Source organism: Kogia breviceps, chromosome 5 (genome assembly GCF_026419965.1).
Source record: "Kogia breviceps isolate mKogBre1 chromosome 5, mKogBre1 haplotype 1, whole genome shotgun sequence".
Classification (NCBI taxonomy): Eukaryota; Metazoa; Chordata; class Mammalia; order Artiodactyla; family Physeteridae; genus Kogia; species Kogia breviceps.
Genome location: NC_081314.1, coordinates 138975030 through 138993603, shown reverse-complemented (window position 1 = coordinate 138993603; position 18574 = coordinate 138975030). Strand labels below are relative to the sequence as shown.

The 18574-nt window shown below is 45.4% G+C and overlaps 1 protein-coding gene across 1 annotated transcript in view; it reads right to left on the bottom strand.

The window, feature by feature from the left end:
* Window positions 1–4577: 4577 nt before the first annotated feature.
* The window catches only part of MRPS6 (mitochondrial ribosomal protein S6), a 65010-nt gene continuing 51013 nt past the window's right edge, over window positions 4578–18574 (bottom strand). The window contains exon 4 of the mRNA XM_059064473.2: window positions 4578–5141. Coding sequence (XP_058920456.1) covers window positions 4952–5141 — 190 coding nt within the window. The 3' untranslated portion in view covers window positions 4578–4951. The remainder of the gene's footprint in view (window positions 5142–18574) is intronic.

Sequence of the window (18574 nt, the reverse complement as noted above, 5' to 3'; positions counted from 1 at the left end):
TGGGGGGTTGGTCAATTAGGAGGCACCTTTCAGAACAAGTTAATATGCATAGCGCTCATTCTTGGTTCTTCAAAACGGTCCCTTCACTTCAAGAAACCCTTAGCAGCCACAAAATGTCTCTTCACCAACAGATGGCAACTTGGACCCTCCCTGAATTTCCAAGCTCTCCTGCACCCCAAGCCCTTTCCCGCCGTCACACCACACCTGCCCGTTCCCAGGTGTTTCCAAAACACACCTTGGCCACCTCCCATCTCCAACCACCCATGCCCCACCCTAGTTGCTCCCACGCCAGCTTAAACGCCATCTCTGCTGGAGAACTTCCCACCTCCCCCCACCCCAAGTACTAACGAATCCAGTTCTCCGTTTCCACAGCACTTGGTATGAACCTCAGTGATTATTTTTATTACAGCCTGTCTTCGGATGGCTGAATATTTCCACCTCCCCCATCTATGAGAGCCTTGGGGTCAGGGACACAGCCCATTCATCTTTGTATCCTGCCCAGGGCAGCACCTGCCATGTGTGTGCCCTATAAACACACCCCTGGGGTAATGCGGAGAGAAAAAAGCTCTGTGGGAAATTATGGAACAGTTTGGAAAAACATGACAAAAGGAGGCCTGATCTCCAGGGTACACTAACTTTCCTTTCGGTGTTCTCAGGACTTCCCTTTGAAGACCTGAGATTAAAAACACTCCCAAGGAGTCCCAGATCCACTGTCTCCCCTCCTATAGTGATGAAGCCCAGGGTCTTGGTCTAGGTGCGGGACAGGAAGGGCACAGGGTAACAGGTCAGTCAGCATGGCCCGGGCTGCAGGGACTGGCCGGGGCCACCTCTGGAAGGGTGCAGTGTGCCCAAAGTGGACATTCAAATCCACAATCCCAACTCCTCCCTTGGTAGCTTTGGAGGAGACACTTAATTTTCTCTTAGCACTTGGGTGCCCCATCTGTAAAATGGGTATAATACTGGCCTCAGGGAGTTGTGAGGAGGGGAAAGGCATAATGTCCATGTAGAGCTTTTGCTGAAGGTGTGTGTGGTATCCCTCAGGTGTGTCAGGGTGGATAACTACTCTTCTAGACTCAGCCAGAAGCATGGACATGCAGCTCATGCTTTCCGTGCTCTTCTATCTTTTAACTGGTATTTCATCTCAATCAACACAAACCTGGTCTTTCAGCAAAAGGCTCACTTGGGCCTAGTGATCCTTCCTTGTGGACATTCCACGGGACAGGACTTCATCGTCTCGGATTCAGAGGCTTCCATGACCTGACAACGTCTCCAGGAAGCAGCTTCCAAGGCACCCCTGGGACTAGCTTCTTGGGTCCACAGCCTCCATCTTTCTCCACCTTCCTGAGCCCACCTTATGCAGGAAAAAAAAAAAAAAAAAGTACTTCTGGAAGCTCAACCCTGTTCCAAGTGGACCACAAATAGGGTAATAAATCTGAGGAAGAGGCCCCCAAAGGGAGCGCTCTGGAGTTGCTGCTTCACCCCAAGACCTGCCCTCTTGTGCTTCTGCGTCTCCTCTCACTTCAGCAGACTCCTATCCCTTCCTGTTTATTCTCGGGAGTTGCCATCCAGTCTCCCAGATCTGGCCCGCCAATGCCTCACGACCTGCCCGCTCCACCCTCTGGTCTCCAGCTCAGGACCTCGAGGCATCTGCACGCGCTGTGCCGTCCACCGACACCATCACGTCACGGGACTGGCTCCGCATCCTGCAGGTCTCAGCTTCCCTGTCCCCTCCCGCCCACGTCCTCTGCGCCCCCCACGCGTGGCAACACCCACACCGCTCTGCCTTCCCAGCTATCAGCCTCCCAGGACTGTCTCTGTCCACGGCTCTACTCCCAGCGCTTCACTGATAACCGTCCACTGAAGGGGCCGACCACCCAAACAGTGCCTCTGCCCGCCGCCAACCTGGGCAAGAGGACCCAGGGCAGAGACGCAGCCCAGGGGTGACCTGCACGTAGGCCCTGCTCAAACCCTGGCATCCCAACAGGCTGCAAGGGGGCAAGGGCCCCTTAGTGGCTGAAGGTCCAGCTATGAATCAGCGCCTCAGGGGCAAGGGACAGTGGCTTCATTTTGGAGGGGAACTGGCACACAGCACAGCTGTCCTACTTAGCCAGCCTCCTTCCTAAGCTGCTCTAAACTGTGCCACAGGATCCCGAACACTCGATGACCTGGAATGCCCGACAGAGTCCGTCGATTTCCTAGCGGCTAGCAAGTGCAGGAAGAGAAAGTGCCAGCACCGCACTCAGCACACGAGGACAATTGCTACTATCTGAGTGACACTAACTCACCCCTGACACCCAGGTGCCTCGTTCAACCAGAGAGGACAGTGACGACCTCCGTACTGCCGGATGGGAAAGACTCCATGGTGTCAGGGTCCCCAGCTCAAGATCCCAGCTGTCCCTTGGTACCGGTGGGGTCAAGTTCAAATCTCTTGGAGTCTGTTTTCTCATCCAGAAAACAGGGGTAACGCCACTCCCTCACAGAGCTGCCGAAAGGGTTAAATGAGGGAACAGATTAAGTGCGTGCAGCACAGCATACGGCACGCAGCACGCACACAATACACCGTAAGGAAAACGCAAGACGCACCTCAGACAGCACCTGAGTGAAAGTGCGTCGGGACCCAAGCCGTTTGGCGGGGGAGTCTGTGCTCCCTCGAGCCCTGGCTGAGAGCCTGCGCTTTCAGGAAATTCCTAATGAAACAGGAAGAAGCATATTTTCCCCGATAATCTCCACTTTATCCCTTTTATTTCCAGTGTACAGTTCTTAATGACCCTCTTGCTCTTCAAAGAGACTTTTTAATAGCTTTTTGCTTCTGGAGGAAGTTGAAGCTGGATGCTGCCCGGGCTCTTAAGAATAAGCAAAGTGTGGAATCTGATCGTCCAGGGCAGAGACAGACAGCATCACGGAGGGAGGAGGCCCTGGACTAGTTTGGTTGGAGCTGGGCTCCTCCTGGCTCCTGGGGAACCTCTCTTGCACATCTGTCTGTGCTTCAGTCTCACCATTAAAAAGAGGCAGAGGCCAGATCTCTGGGCCCCCTCCTGCTTCAACATGATCTGACTGTGTAATTAGTACAACCAGAGATTCGACTTGGTAACTGGCACTTCCCCCAACAACTTGTGTGCAGAAGCGTCGTCGTTTGGGCGGCTGCTGGACCCCCTGTGCAGGGTCCCGCTGTGGGAAGCTGGAAAGGCCGGTCAGTTTCTTCCAATTCACCAGCTCGGGGGAGACTGAGGAGGAGATGCCAGTGACTGTTCCAGCAAAAACCCTCATTCTCACCCACCACAGAAGCCATCCCACTGCCAGGGACCCCAGGTCCTCAGCTTCCCAGGCCTGGGGCAGAGACCACATATGGAACTTTTTAAAGAAGAATTCTCAGACTGTGGTGTAAACTCAGGCTCACAGCACAGATCATCTGGCACCGACCAGAAAGGAAATTTCAGTTGGTTTCTGGACCCGTTTTCTGGTAGGTCGAGGGCATTAAGGGTTTGGGGCGCATTAGAGCACACCCACCGTGTTCTCTCCCGTAACTTGCCTCGTTGCCAGTGGAGTCAGCAGAAGCCAGGGTGCTGGATGTTGACTTTATTTTCTTCTCAGCTTTGCTGTCTCTGGCTTGGTATTGCTTATTCCTTTATGTGAGTTACACCAAGGTTACCACATAAAATACAGGACACCCAGGTAAATCTGAACGTCAAATAGACAACGCATCATTTTTTGCCATAAGCGTACTCCACGCAGTATTTGGAGCATACTTATGTGGAAGCCGACTCGTTATGTATCAGAAATTCAAATTTAATTGGCTATCCTGCATTTTTATTTGCTAAATATGATAACCCTAATTAAATCAATTTTAAGCGAAGACTAGCTGCTTCTTAGTCTCAAAGTATAACAACATTTCAAACCCAACTTCTCCCCCTGCCAACACAAAAATCTCTCAAAGCAAAACCTGTCTTTTTATTTCCAGGACATGTTTTAAAAAACAGGTCTATGAGTATCAAATAAAAACAACAACAATAAAGATGTATCTTCTTACAAGTCCCCCTACACTTAAGAGCTCAGCACGCCACTAGCCACAGGCATGGCGCCAGCTAGCTCTTTGGGCATCCCCAACTCAACAGCAATTGGCTTCCGACTCATCAGGGTAGCGGGGAGAAGGGAGCAGGTGCAGAGTTCAAAGGTGGCCACTTCCCCAGAGAGGTCTGCAGGCCCAGGAGACGGTGGGGAAGCAGTGCTACTGGCGGAGGAATGACAGGAAGCAGCGCTACCACCAACTGCCACAGAACACACACGCCCCTCTACCGAGAGCAGCACCCACCACAAGGACAAGTTAACTGTGAGATGAAAGGAAAAGTGACTGCCCAGGAGTCAAGGGGCAGACACACCCCACCTGCCCTCAACCCTGGCTTCTCCCAGTCTTCAACCTGCGCTGGGGTAACCGGGAGCCCCGCCCACACGCTACCAGCACTCTGGGCAGACTGGCGCTGTGAGGCTTCGGCTGGGGCAACGGTGTGCTGGGGGAGGTGAAGAGGCAAAAGTTCTTTCAAATCACAGACTTGCACTCTGATCAAAAGTTACTCATATAATACGATGGTCTTAACATTTTATTTTGCATGGCGGTATACAGTCTGAATGACTAGTGTGCAACCCAAAGTGGTTTTTATAATCTTTGCTCTTCAGAGCGGTGTTAGTGCTGCTGTAGGGCAAAGCCCTCACTGACAAATTACATTCGTGAAACGCAATCAAGCAGGGAGCGCTGATGCCATATATTACAAGGTGGCTCTAAGGAGGCCATTTCCCGACTCCTCACAGCAAAGGGGATCAAGAACTAAAAGTACCTTAGAAAAATCAAAGGGCACTGAAAGCACCCTCTTACATAAAGATCAAGCTGGTAAGTTATTAACCCATGGTGCTCAAAAGTGAGAGAACTAAATAGAAGGCTAAAATCTGGTGAATCTTCTCACTTCCTCTTCTTGGTGGAATACAGCTTTTCTTCAAGTGGGACTGGGACGATCCCTTCACACTCTTTCACTTCCTGGGTCAGAGGGTGTTTTATAATATTTGGTCTAATCACATCAATGTCTCGAGACAAATGCTCCATTATGCCTTCAACAGTTGTTGTTGGTGCGTAAAAATCCACCAAGAAATACCTGCAATAAAATAAAAATGTGTGAATATGCTGCATTCTGAAATACAGCAATCTCACTATTTTGGTCCATGTTTTCATTTTACTCCTCTCCACATACAGACATCAACTACCTACAAACACACATACACATCTTTGTCAAAATAGAAACTGCCAGCTGACCAGCTAAACCAGAGTGCAGTAATGTGCCCGACCTCCCTTTTCCTACGGCCTTTCCCATTACACTCCACTGAATTTTTCAAACCATTAGTTGATGCCTTTTGTGAAAACATCTATGAGTCTTCTAATTTTCCAAAGGATTTTACACGTGACTTAACGCACCTAAGAGATACAGTAAGTATCAGCCATTCTTCACAAACGAGAAAAAGGTTAAGAAAGGCCTGGGACTCATCTAAGACTATCCAGCACATTCAAGAACTGACAAGGAACAAAAAGAAAACTACTTGAATCTTGGGTGACAGAAAGAATTTAGCGTTCATCTACTCAGACCAGACGAATACAGACAGACATCTCATACAGCTCACTGGTCTTCCGTCTCAATAACTTTATCAGTAGTTGGCTGTATGCCTCTGCAAAGGAAGAAGTGTCTCTATTCCCTGCCCAACCCACCCGTGCTCTGTTGCAAAAGCTGAAGCCTCACTTGGTTTGGACCACGGTGTTGTTACAGGACAGTTTTCAGCGCGGTATGTCAGAATTCTACAATGTTCCAGCTGGTTCAGATGACCTCTGACACCACTTATTTGGTTCCAGCCACTCTTCTCCCAGGCATATTCCCATCCTAGGTCTTTGCACTCTTTGTGCCTCGGCCAGAAAAATTCTTCACCCTAGTTCCACACAGTTCATCCCTGACTTCCATCACGTCTTGTCCAAAAGTCACCTTGTCAGAGAGCCCTTCTGCCCCACCCACCCAGCCTCATCCCTGGAACCTCCCTTTACTAACGCTTTTCCCCATAGCACCTGTCACCACTAACACGGTGTATATATTTGTTTACAGTCCGTCTCACTCCACTGCAACATATCTACCCTAGGAAGAAGGACTTTGTTGCTACCTCCCCAGCACTGTGAGCATAGGCTAACGTACATCAGGTCCACAGTAAGCATTTCACAGCGGTGTGTTGGCATGAAAGGTGGAATTCTCACAGAAAGCAGGAAAGACCAAATTAAAAATGAACAAATTCAGCAAGGAAGAACGTTATTAGAAAAAGTATGGCATTTTGTGTAATTCTACACAAGGAGAGGGTTCCAAACTCGTTAAGAAAAACCCCCAACTTCCCATGTGACCATTCACAAGCCTAGTGGGAAAGTTATTCAAGTAAAAATAATTAAAAGTTAAAGCACAGAAAAATATACATCATGCGAAAACACTAACCAAAAGAGAGTTGAAGTGGCTACAGTAATATCAGACAAGGGAGACTTCTGAGCAAAAAAAATTATCAGGGGAAAAAAGAGACAACACTTAACGATGGGTTCACCACGAACATACAAAATTCCTAAATGTGTACGTACAGATAACAGAGCTACAACATACAGAAAGTAAAAACTAACAGAACTGAAAAGAGAAAGAGACAAATCCACAATTATAGGTGTAAACTTTTAACATTCCTCTCAGTAATCAACAGACCTAGTATACAGAAAACCAGCAAGGTTACAGAAGAAGCAAACACCACCCTCAACCAACTGGATCTGACATTTATAGACCCCTCCACCCAACAACAGCAAGATACATATTGGTTCTCAAGGGCATACAAAACATTTACCAAGGACGACCATATTCTGGGCCATAAAATGAGTTCCAATATATCTAAAGGGATTCGAGTCATACAGAAAAATCTTGAGAAAATCCCCCAATACTTGGAAACTAAACATACATCTAAATAATCTATGGGTCAAAAAGAAGAAATCAAAAGGGAAATTACAAAATACTTTGAATTGGATGAAAATGAAAACAACACATCAAATTTGGAGAATGCCACTAAAGCAATACTTAGCAGTAAACGTACAGCACTAAACATCTACATAAGACTAGAAGAAGGGCCTCAAATCAATGACCTCAGCTTCCACCTTAAGAAACTAGGAAAAGAAGAGCAAATTAAGTGCAAAGTAAGACCAAAAAATAAAATAATAAAAATCAAAGCAGAAATCCCTGAAGCAGGAAAAACAATAGAGAACATCAGTGAAACCAAATACTAGTTCACTGAGATCAATAAAACTGATACAATTCCAATCGGATTGATCAGTAAAAAGAGATAAGATGCAAATTACCGGTATTTGGGAATGAGAAAGGTGAAACGACTACAAAGTTTACAGACATTAAAAGAATGGTAAGGGAATATCATAAAAAAAAAAAAAAACTTTTGCAATAAATTGACAACCTAACTGAAATTCCTTGAAAAATACAAACTATCAAAACTCACTCAAGAAGGAACAGATGATCTGAAGAGCGCTATATCTACCAAAGAAATTAAATTTGTAGTTAAAAACCTTCCCACAAGGATAACTATAGGCACAAATGGTTTCACTGGCAAACTCTACCAAATGTTTAAGAAAAAAATACCAATTCTGATACAAATTGGTCGGGAAAGTAGGACAACACTTTTGAACTTGTCCTATGAAGTCAGCATTACTCTGGTACCAAGACCAGACAAAGACACTAAAAGAAAAGAAAAATACAGACCAACATCCCTCATAAACATAAATGAAACGGTTCTAAACAAAATTTTAGCAAATTGACTACTACAATATATAAAAAGGACAATATACCCTGACCAAGTAGGCTTTAGTCCAAGAATGCAAGATTGGCTTAACATTTGAAAATCAATGAAAATCACCATATTAACAAACTAAAAAAGAAAAACCATGTGATCATTCCAATAGATACAAAAAACAGCATTTAGCAAAATCCCATATCCATTCTTGATAAAAACTCTCAGCAAGCTAGGGAAAGAAGGAATCTTCTACAACCTTATAAAAAGCATCTTTGAAAAACCTACAGCTAACATCATACTAACTGGTCAAAGTCTGAATGCTCTCCCCTGAAGAGCGGGAACAAACAAGAACGTCTACTCTCACTATTTCTATGTGACATTTTACTGAAGTGCCTTGCCAGTGCAATAAGGCAAGAAAAAAAGAAGTAAAAAGCATCCAGGTTGATAAGGAAAACGTAAAACTGTCTTTATTTGCAGATGTCGTGAACGTGTATACAGAAACATCTGAAGAAGCTTATGGAAAAGATACCAGACTGTAAGTTTAACAAGGTTGCAAGATACAAGATCAATAAACAAAAATCAACCGTATTTCTATATACTAGCAACAAATAATCAGACCTTGAAATTAAATATTAAATATTTAGTGATAAATCTGACAGAAGATGTGCAAGACATGTAAATTAAAACTATAAAACATTGCTGAAAGAAGTTAAAGAAAACATACATAAATGGAGAGGTATACCTTGTTCATGGGTAGGAAGATTCAACTTGTTTAGTTGTCTACTTTCCCAAACTGACGCAGAGTCAAAAGAATCCCACTCAAAATCCTAAGACTTTTTTGTTAGAAACTGTCAACTGATTCTTAAGTTCATATGGAAATTCAAAAGACCAAGAACAGCCAAAACAACTTTGATAAAGAATGAAGTTGAAGGACTAACACTACCTGATTTCAAGACTTACTATAAAGCTATGGTAATCAAGACAGTATGGTATTTATATAAAGATAAACAAATAGATCAATAGAGTAGAGAGTTCAGAAATAGATCCAAATGCACAACTGATTTGTGACAAAGGTACAAAGACAATTCAGTAAAGAAAGGATAGTCCTTTCAACAAAAGGTGCTGGAACAATTTGATATCCATAGGCAAAAAAATGAGCTCTTTGATCCATGCTTGTACCATATACAAAAATTAGCTCAAACTAGAACACGAATCTAAACATAAAACACAAAGCTAGAAAACTAGAAGAAAACACAGGAGAAAATCCTTGTGACCTTGGGTTAAGCAAAGATTCCTTAGACATGACACCAAAAGCACAATCCACAAAAGAAAAATTTGATATTTTAGACTTCATCAAAATTAAAAACTGCTCTTTGAAAGATACTCTTAAGATAATAAGAAGAGAAGCCATGCACTGGGACGTGCAAACTCATATTTGATAAAGGACTTATTTCTAGAATATTAAAAGCTCTCAAAGTTTAATTAAAAAAACAATTTTTAAAAATGGACATAAAATTTGAAAAGGCATTTCACTGAAGATATACAATGGCGAAGAAGCATATGAAAAGATGCTTAATACCACTAGTCATTAGAGAAATGCAAACTAAAACCACAAAGAGTTACCTACTAGAATGGCTAAAAAATGACCATACCAAGTGTGGTGAGCATGTAGAGGAACTGACACTCTCATACACTGCTAGTGGGAATGCAAAATGATACAACCAAGTTTGGAAACCAGTGTGGCAGTCTCTCAAAAAGTTAAACATACACCTGCCATTATGATCAAGCCATTCCATTCCTAGATTTACCCAAGAAAATTAAAGCATGTGCCCGCAGAAAAACTTCTACATCGATGTTCATAGCAGCTTTACTTGTAACAACCTGAAACTGGAAATAACACAAATATCCATTAACATGCAAACTGATAAGCAAACTGTAGTATATCCATAAAATGGCATACTACTCAGCAACAAAAAGGAATAAACTATTAATACATACCACTGATGAATCTCATAATAATTTCGCTGAGTAAAAGAAATTAGAGTAAAAAAGAGTACATACTGTCTGATTCTATCTAAATAAGATTTTAGAAAAAATAAGCCAATCTATAGTGAAAGAAAGGAGATCAGATGGCGGATAAGTGGAAGGAAGGATCACAAGAGGCAGGAGGAAACTTTAGGGGTGACCAATTTATCATCTTGATTGTGGTGATTTCATGGGTTTACACATATGTGCAGTTTATTGTGTGTCATTTATACCTCTCTACAAAGCTGTTGATTTTAAAATGGTCTGTAGAAGTTGAATGAGCAGGACTTGGTGAATGACTCGATATAGAGGGGTGGTGACGAGGAGTAACTACAGCTGACGAAGACACCGAGGGTTTTTCAAGAAATGAAATAAAAATGCCAATTCCTCCACGACCTGGCAAACTTCTTGATCACTGACTTGCACGTGTGCTCAACGATGAGACCACCATTTGAGCTTACTCTGAAAATTACACACCAACCTGGCCAAATCTTCCCAGGTTTAATTCTACTTGTTTATTTCTACTCCACAAAGCAGGCACTACAGTTGCAATCACCCAACTTAAGAGCTGCTGCTCATTTGTTCAACGGTTAATTATTGATTACTTACCTTGAGTAAGGCTCTGAATTAGAGCCTAAAAAATAAGTGTATGAAGTACCTAGGGGTAAGATGGGAATAAAGACACAGACCTCCTAGAGCATAGACTTGAGGATATGGGGAGGGGAAAGGGTAAGCTGTGACGAAGTGAGAGAGTGGCAGGGACATATATACACTACCAAACGTAGGGTGGATAGCTAGGGGGAAGTAGCTGCGTAGCACAGGGAGATCAGCTCGGTGCTTTGTGACCACCTAGAGGGGTGGGATAGGGAGGGTGGGAGGGAGGGAGATGCAAGAGGGAAGAGATATAGGAACATATGTATATGTATAACTGATTCACTTTGTTAGAAAGCAGAAACTAACACACCATTGTAAAGCAATTATACTCCAATAAAGATGTTAAAAAAAATAAGTGTAACCGACCTTAAATTACCTTCTCCTTGCCAACCCCCAGCACTTTTCCCACTCCTCCAACCCCCAATAATTATGGCTGCCTGGTGGCCAGGGCTGGGAACGCTCTCATTCAACATGGCTTCCAGCATCTCTCTTCTTTTTTTTTTTTTTTCCTCTCTTCCCTTTTTAATCCATTTGTTCTTTCATCCAGTATACATCAAAATGCCTTGCCTAGCTACCATGGACAAGTTATGACCTCACCCTCTGTCTGTTAACATCCCTCAATACTTCGTTCTATAGCGGCAGTTTTTCTTTAAACACAGTGCATCCTCTCTGGGCTCCTTCCTCTTTCCTTGCTTTTCGTCTAGTTTCCCTAGAAGTGTCTTCCTCTTTTGCTTTACTCCACTCAAAGCCCTGATAGCCGGAGGTAGTGCACTGTGAAATGCCATCTATTACACAGGGTAATATATGGAGGGAAATGCTCAGCGAGGGCCTGACATGGTCTGGGCACACAGCCACCCTGGCAGTTACCACTGCCGGCCCTGTAAATGCTCCACATTCCCTCCCTCTAGAGGGTACACAGGTGTCTCTTGCTCCAGTGAGTTAAGCCTGCCCCTCTTTACGGTCAAATATTCAAGTTACTCAGATACCATATCTGGGGTTCGGCAAGCACTGTCTTCTTCCATTTTCCATTCTACTACACCACAGAGGTATTTTTGTGGGCTAGCCTCTGAGTCTAGACATGTTTCTAAGAGAGGGTGTGCTTACGATAGCCAACAGGCAACTCATCTGCCCACAGATCAATTCTCGTGCAGTCCTCCTGAGCAATATCCTCCATACACTGGCATTCACCAAATAATGCTAAGGAATAACCCAAAGCTTTTGGGATACCACTTTGTGAGAAGGGTAAAAAGAATACCCAAGGATGGAAACTAGGGGCCAGACATTATTTCAGAAATGAAAAGGTAAGTGTCCTAGATAGAACTTTCTTTTAAACAGCTCCTGAGGAGGAGGAGGAGGAAGCGGAAGCTCCGCTCCGTGTGGCAACTCGGGAAGTGCAAGAGGAAGTGGTGCCGGGTGCTGGTGTGGGCCCAGCAGCCTTCTCCCCAGCAACAACTAGCAGTTTTCAAAGTGGTTTCCTACACATAATCTCCTCGGAATTTTATAACGATTAAGTCATTACTTCAAGGTCACTCAGCTACTAAGTGGCCTCAGCCAGGATTCTAAGAGTACGTCTTTTGACTCCAGGACATAAGAAGCCACAGAGAACTGTGGGATCACTGGGTTACAGAACCCCAGTGAATGGGGAGAGGACCGTGAAGACGACGCAGTCCAACCCCTTCTGCTGCTTTCAAGGGAACTGATCTGCACCAGGTCACAAAGGGAGAGGCAGGAGCCAGACTCCAGACCCCTCAGCTCCCACTCTGTCAATTACATCTCTTGCTAGCCAGCAACTGGCATTCTGCAGGTTTCTCAAGGATAAAGAAAAGCACTAGAAAAAGGTCTGGGAACCGAACGAAGCTTGGCTTCAGGAGGCTCTGTTACTACCAAAACCCCTCCAGCCTTTACCTTCTTTTAGCTACTCTGCCTTCCCTCTACCAGTCGGGACCCTCATCCAGCAACCAAACCCAAACAAAAGCACTGGCCAAGACGCAAATGGGTTAGCGCCCACAACCACAGCTGTGACAGTCACTTCATGCTTATCGCACTGTTGATCTACGCCTGGGGCTCATGTGGGCAAGACTGCTTCTACTCCCATGCTCCTTATTGCACTGTGGAAATTTCCACAAAAAAGGAAACACCACTAAGACAGAGAAGGGGCTAGGAGTGGCTCAGAGATGGGCAGATCTTACTGTATTCAGAGGTGAAAGCTAACCTCTTGGACTTCCCTGGTGGCGCAGTGGTTAAGAATCCACCTGCCAATGCAGGGGACACGGGTTTGAGCCCCGGTCTGGGAAGATTCCACATGCTGCTGAGCAACTAATCCCACAACTACTGAGCCTGCGCTCTAGAGCCTGCGAGCCACAACTACTGAGCCCGCGAGCCACAACTACTGAGCCTGCGCACCACAACTACTGAAGCCTGCACGCCTAGAGCCTCTGCTCCACAACAAGAGAAGCCACCGCAATGAGAAGCCCGCACACCACAACGAACAGTAGCCCCTGCTCGCTGCAACTAGAGAAAAGCCCAGGTGCAGCAACAAAGATCCAACGCAGCCAAAAATAAAATAAATAAATTTAAAAAAATAGCTACCCTCTTACCTCCACATCTCCCTCCCAGGGAACCAAGCTGTCCCTCCCCACTGTGAGGGAAACAAGCAGGAGTCCAGGACAACCTCTATCTGCCTTAGCGGCCCAAGCACACAGGTCAATAGTCCTTTATGGCTTTCCCACACAGGGATGCACTGACCAGTTCTTGGTTACTGCCAGGATATATTCTTCTTCTCACTGATTTATCTTGGACAAACTTAACCAGTCAATGAACATCTCCTATGGGCAAACCTCAGGAGACTAAAAAGATGAGGTACACATGGCCTTGACCCCCCTGGAACACTGAGTCCAGCTGGGGAGAGAAGTCACAAGGGCCACAGGGCTAGCAGAAACCCAGCCTTCCAAGCCCTGCACACGTCTCCCAGTCCCGCAGGAGACTGTGGAAATGACGCGGCAGTCGTGGACACCTGGCTCCTAGCTACTGGGTTTTTCTTTTTTTTTTTGAATTTTTGAATTTCATTTTATTTATTTTTTTAATACAGCAGGTTCTTGTTAGTTATCTATTTTATACACATTAGTGGGTTTTTCTAACCACAGGTGACGTAAGGAATGACAATGAGAAGTGAAGCCCAGAAACAACCTACTTGGAGTTGTAGGTTTGGGCAGCTTCGGAGGCCTGCAAGGATCCCTTTCCCATGACAGCACAGGTCCATAACAGACCTGTAAAAATAGGAATTAGGTTGACAAAACGACCTCGGAACTCCCTACATCCCACTGAAATCTGCCATGGAGAAGCCATACTGAAATTCAGATGAGCTGCTGTTCAAAGGAAGGGGGCCAAAAGAGGGGCTCGGTATCTCCAGAGGAACCTGCTCCACCTTTATCCCACAATGAGATAACAATGTTTGCTTCTTCCCCTAACCTAGCTATGCAGAATCAAAACACAAGACCAAACGGCGTCGTAACACGTCTAACATGCAGACTCGTATCTCCATTCTCAGGATAAGCTCCTCACTCAAGGTAGTTTACAATTATGACTGTAATTACAACTGCCTAGACATGCCCAAAAGCTGACATTCCAATAAGGAAAAAAAAAAAAAAAAAAAAATCAAGTTCTCCAAATGGCCAGGTTTCCATTCTCCACATTTACTCTAATCAGTATATGAACCAATCATTTTGGAAAAATCCAGGTTAGCAATCTCAAGTCTCATCACAGTCTACATTCCCAGCACCTTGAACCGCATGTTCAGCAGCGCCAGTGAAATGGTTCTGCACACCGGGCAGCCAGGGTAAGCACTGCTCTCGCCTTCCACGCAAAACCCGGTGGTGTTGACATTTCAAGGTGTATTGTCCCACACGTGGCTCTCGTTACAGAATCACTTCATCCGCAAGGTAGACATCAGGTCCCCTCTTTTCTATAGAAAAGCACTTGGATTTTAGGTGGCACCAATGCTGCAGAAGTAGAAGCAAGGAAATGATGGATACCGGCAAGGAGAGAAAGGACAAAAAAAGGTTTAGTGCACTAGTGCATTTCTCATCACAGAGTCCCACGTTCAAAAGTTGGAGGAACAGGGAACCACCTCGTTGGCAGAACTGCCCACGTGGTCTTGAAGGTGACAGCTAACCGTCTCTATATTTCTTAAGACACGCACTACGAAACTCTCCACTACAACACGACTGAAACCCCACAGAGATCTGAGAAGACACGGAGAAAGGGCCTGCCCAGGACTGACTGAGGCCAGGGCCACCACGCATACTCCAGCCCCAGCTCAGCTTCACGAGGCAGCCAGCAGCCCTCAGCGTCCTTTCTGCCCTCCTCTCTAGGCAACAAGACCAGCAAACCGCTCAGTGGCCTCCTGACACAAGGCTCTGCCGCCTGCCGGCCCTCACCCACCCAGTGGCTTCTTGCAACGCGCCTAAACGCTAAAGGCTGTATTTGGTTTTTACTTCACTTCCGTCTTCATCCTGCAGCTACAAGTTGACCATAGAAAGTGCCTGCTTGAATGTGAGTTTTCTTTGTCTGTCTCTCTCAGTCACACACTCACTCACAGCCTCGCCCGCCCCCTCGCAGACGAGTGGAAATTTCCACTGAAGCGCTCGGTGGCTCCCCGAGAGTGGGGTGGGGGAGGGAGAGGAGACGGATTTGCAGCCAGGAAGCCTCTTCAAGCCTTTTGGAACATAGGAAACAGATCCGTTTGAATGCCAGTTCCTAGACTGTATCGGTTAAACCTTGCTGGATTCAGGCTTCACTGAAGCAGTGGATTATTCTCCTTAAAACCAAGACAGCCTCTGCATGGAAAAGCCCCATTCCTTTTTTAAAAATCCATTGGGTCTCATACATTTTCAAAACCACCAAACCTGCTGCAGAATTCTTACAAATCTTGGGACACTGCCACTAAAAAGAAACCTCCAAGGCCACAGCAGCCCTGCGCTGAAACCCCATCGTGAAGCACCTACACCCAAGAATGGGGTCAGGATGCTGGCCTGGACTTTAATGCTGGCAGGAAAGCACAAGAACATGGAAACGTTAGCTAACGGGAAAACTACAGAGGAGGATCAGTCTCCTCTAGAGAGGGTGCCAGCACTCTTGGAGTTAGCTGCAGACACATTTGGAGAGCAAGTCAGTAAAATTCCACTGATTCACCATAGAGCCAGTTATTTTTTATCATTCTGCTTACCCGTAAACAGAAGGGCGTCTTATATGTAAGGCCAGCAGATCTTTGCTATAAGCACCTATTCACATTTTAAACACAAGAGAACAAAGGAGGGACAAAACAGGCAAGGAAAACCTCCTTCACTTCTTAAGAGTTCTCATACACACACATTCTGAAGTCAGCCCAGTCCCACTGCAGTGAAAGCAGAGGTGGTAAAAAACAGTCAAAGCAATCTGGGGCATCCTTTTACAAGCAGGCACAAGCCCATCGCTGCAATATAGACTACGGTTTCTTCTAAGGTTCCCTCTCCCGCACCAGAAATCCCTCTTAGTCTCAGTCCAGCCCCATCTAGTGGAAAGAGAGCCTTAAACCAGTCTGCAGCCCTGGAGGAAGATGCTGAGGCAGTTCTGGCAGAGGGTGACTGATACTATGATTCAGTAAAAACCTGCCCCTTCTGAGCAAGGGTCTAAATGAACACTTACTCCCTTCTGCCTATGTAACACTGTCCCCTTTTAGACACCAAGGAATACAGAAAGAATTTGCCACAACAACAACCTTGCCTTTCCCAGAGAGCTGATGAGGGTACCAAGGTGAGCATGTGAAAGCACAAAGGAAAGATAATCTGGGGGGGCCCCCAGGAGACCAAAGCAAATCCAGAGCTGAGAATAAATCCCAGCCCCTCTAAGACCATCGCCCCCCCCGACCCTCCACTCTACCCCCAGCTCCTAATCATGCTCCAGTAGTTACCAGACGCTGCCTCGTGAAATGGGTGGTGAGTGAGGCCAGAAGCCTCCATCGGGAAAAACAGTCCAAAGACCCAAACTTCCCAAACATCCCAACCTGGTCCAAAGAGCAACAGGGCATCCGGTCAACTCTTCCCTGTCCGTAGGGGACATAAATGACTCGTCCAATTCTACTGACCCTCAGAGATTATGAGTTTAAGTAAGTTTCTGTGGATCAGCCGCGGAACTTAACCATCAAGTTGTTCCAATGGGAAAATAGGTTCCCAGTTATAAACCATAAACTTACAGACAAATTCCTGGAACGCAACCTGCTCCCAAAGTCAGGACTGACTACGTTAATATTTGAAATATAATGATTATATTTTTTTGGCATAAACCGGTCATAGACTTGATACAATAATAAACACCAGGTACCGCTTTCAAGGTACCACCTCCTCCTTTTGGAAAGCTTCCCAAATAACCCTAAAGTAGCACTATCTCTCCTACCCAAGCACTCTCTCAGTCCATTCTTCTTTCGGGCAGGCCTACTTGGCATGTGTGTAGCAGGGGTATAGATTTGGGGGAAGGAGGTGAGATGGGAGGCAATCACTCAACACGATGGAAGTAACTGCAAGAGAGACGCCTGGTTGTCGGCCTCAGTCAGAGGGACCACTGTGTGCTGGGCCCCTGCGCTTACACCCCCTTGGTTGGTGCCTAGGTTAGCCATATGCGGGCATGTCTTTGATTCAAGCGAAAACTCCTTGAGATCGAGAACCACAACAATCATAAGAACCACCCTGAGACCTAGGAATACCACTAGGATATACCATTTCTTCCCACAAAATGTAAAAGCAACAAACACTTAAAACCAACAGCACCACAATGTAATGTGGATTCACGGAGGGCATCTAGGGCTCACTCGTTAGCCAGCTAAAAAACTGGCTCTCAACATATCCACCTCAGGAGTCAAACCAGAGCCTCAACAAAATTACAGATACGTTTCATGGCCTCCAGGGCTGTCTGAAAAGAGCCCAAAACTTCTGAATGTTAATAAATGCGTAACACACAAGTCTACCCTGTTTCTGCTCAACCATCGGTTCATAAAAGGTTCATAAAAGTGAACCTTCCCAGCACCTAACACACCCTGGCACATAGTCTCCTTCGTACATGCTTGTAATGCCTTCTGTGGCTATGTCAGTGCACAAAAAGAACTTGACAAGTGAACAAAATGCCTATTACAAACGTCACTGGGGTTAGTGACTATGGGAGACTGGCTGCAGCTAAGGGAATATCAGACTAAACTTAAGCTCCACAATGCAGCCATCTGACACGCCACTCAATTTTAAATCTCCAAACCAGGGAACTCCCAACTACACTAGCCCCTCATCTCGTTTACCAAAAGCCACTGTGAAGAACATTAGTAAGTGTTACAAAAACAAACGTAACATGGTCAAGTAAAATTGACAAACTAGGGCATCTTAAGGAAGGGCTTCTCACCATTTGTATGCTAAGGTGTGTTGTGAATTTCTAGAAGGATTAGATCATGCAAGGCTTCCCACATCTTTTTTTTTTTGACCAGGCTGTGTGGTATTCGCAGCATGTGGGATCTTAGTTCCCCGACCAGGGATCAAACCCGCGCCCCCTGCAGCAGAAGCTCGGAGTCTTAACACTGGACTGCCAGGAAAGTCCCTTTTTTTCACTTTTTTTTTTTTTTTTTTTAAGGCTTCCGACATCTGACTGATCACACACACCCTCCATTTTTGGTGCAGCATATCTGTATCACTAGCATTTCAGAGACCACACTTTGGAAAACGCTACCTCAAGCAAATAAATACCAGACACTGATTTATCCTCAGAAAAGCAAACTTAAAACATGAACCTCCCACACTGGGGCTAGGCATCACCTTTTTATGTTGATGTATAATAGACACAGTGTGATATATTTTAAGGATGCTGCTTCTCCTTCTCCTAGGAGTCTGAAAGTAAAAAAAACAAACAGAAAAACCACCCAGAAATAAAATCCTTAACTATAAATGAACTAATCCTTAACTATAAATGCCCCTTGGTGGGGCACCGGCACCTCGTCAGGAATCTGGAATGTAGGTCTGGTGTTGTCAGCAGCTCTGGCTTG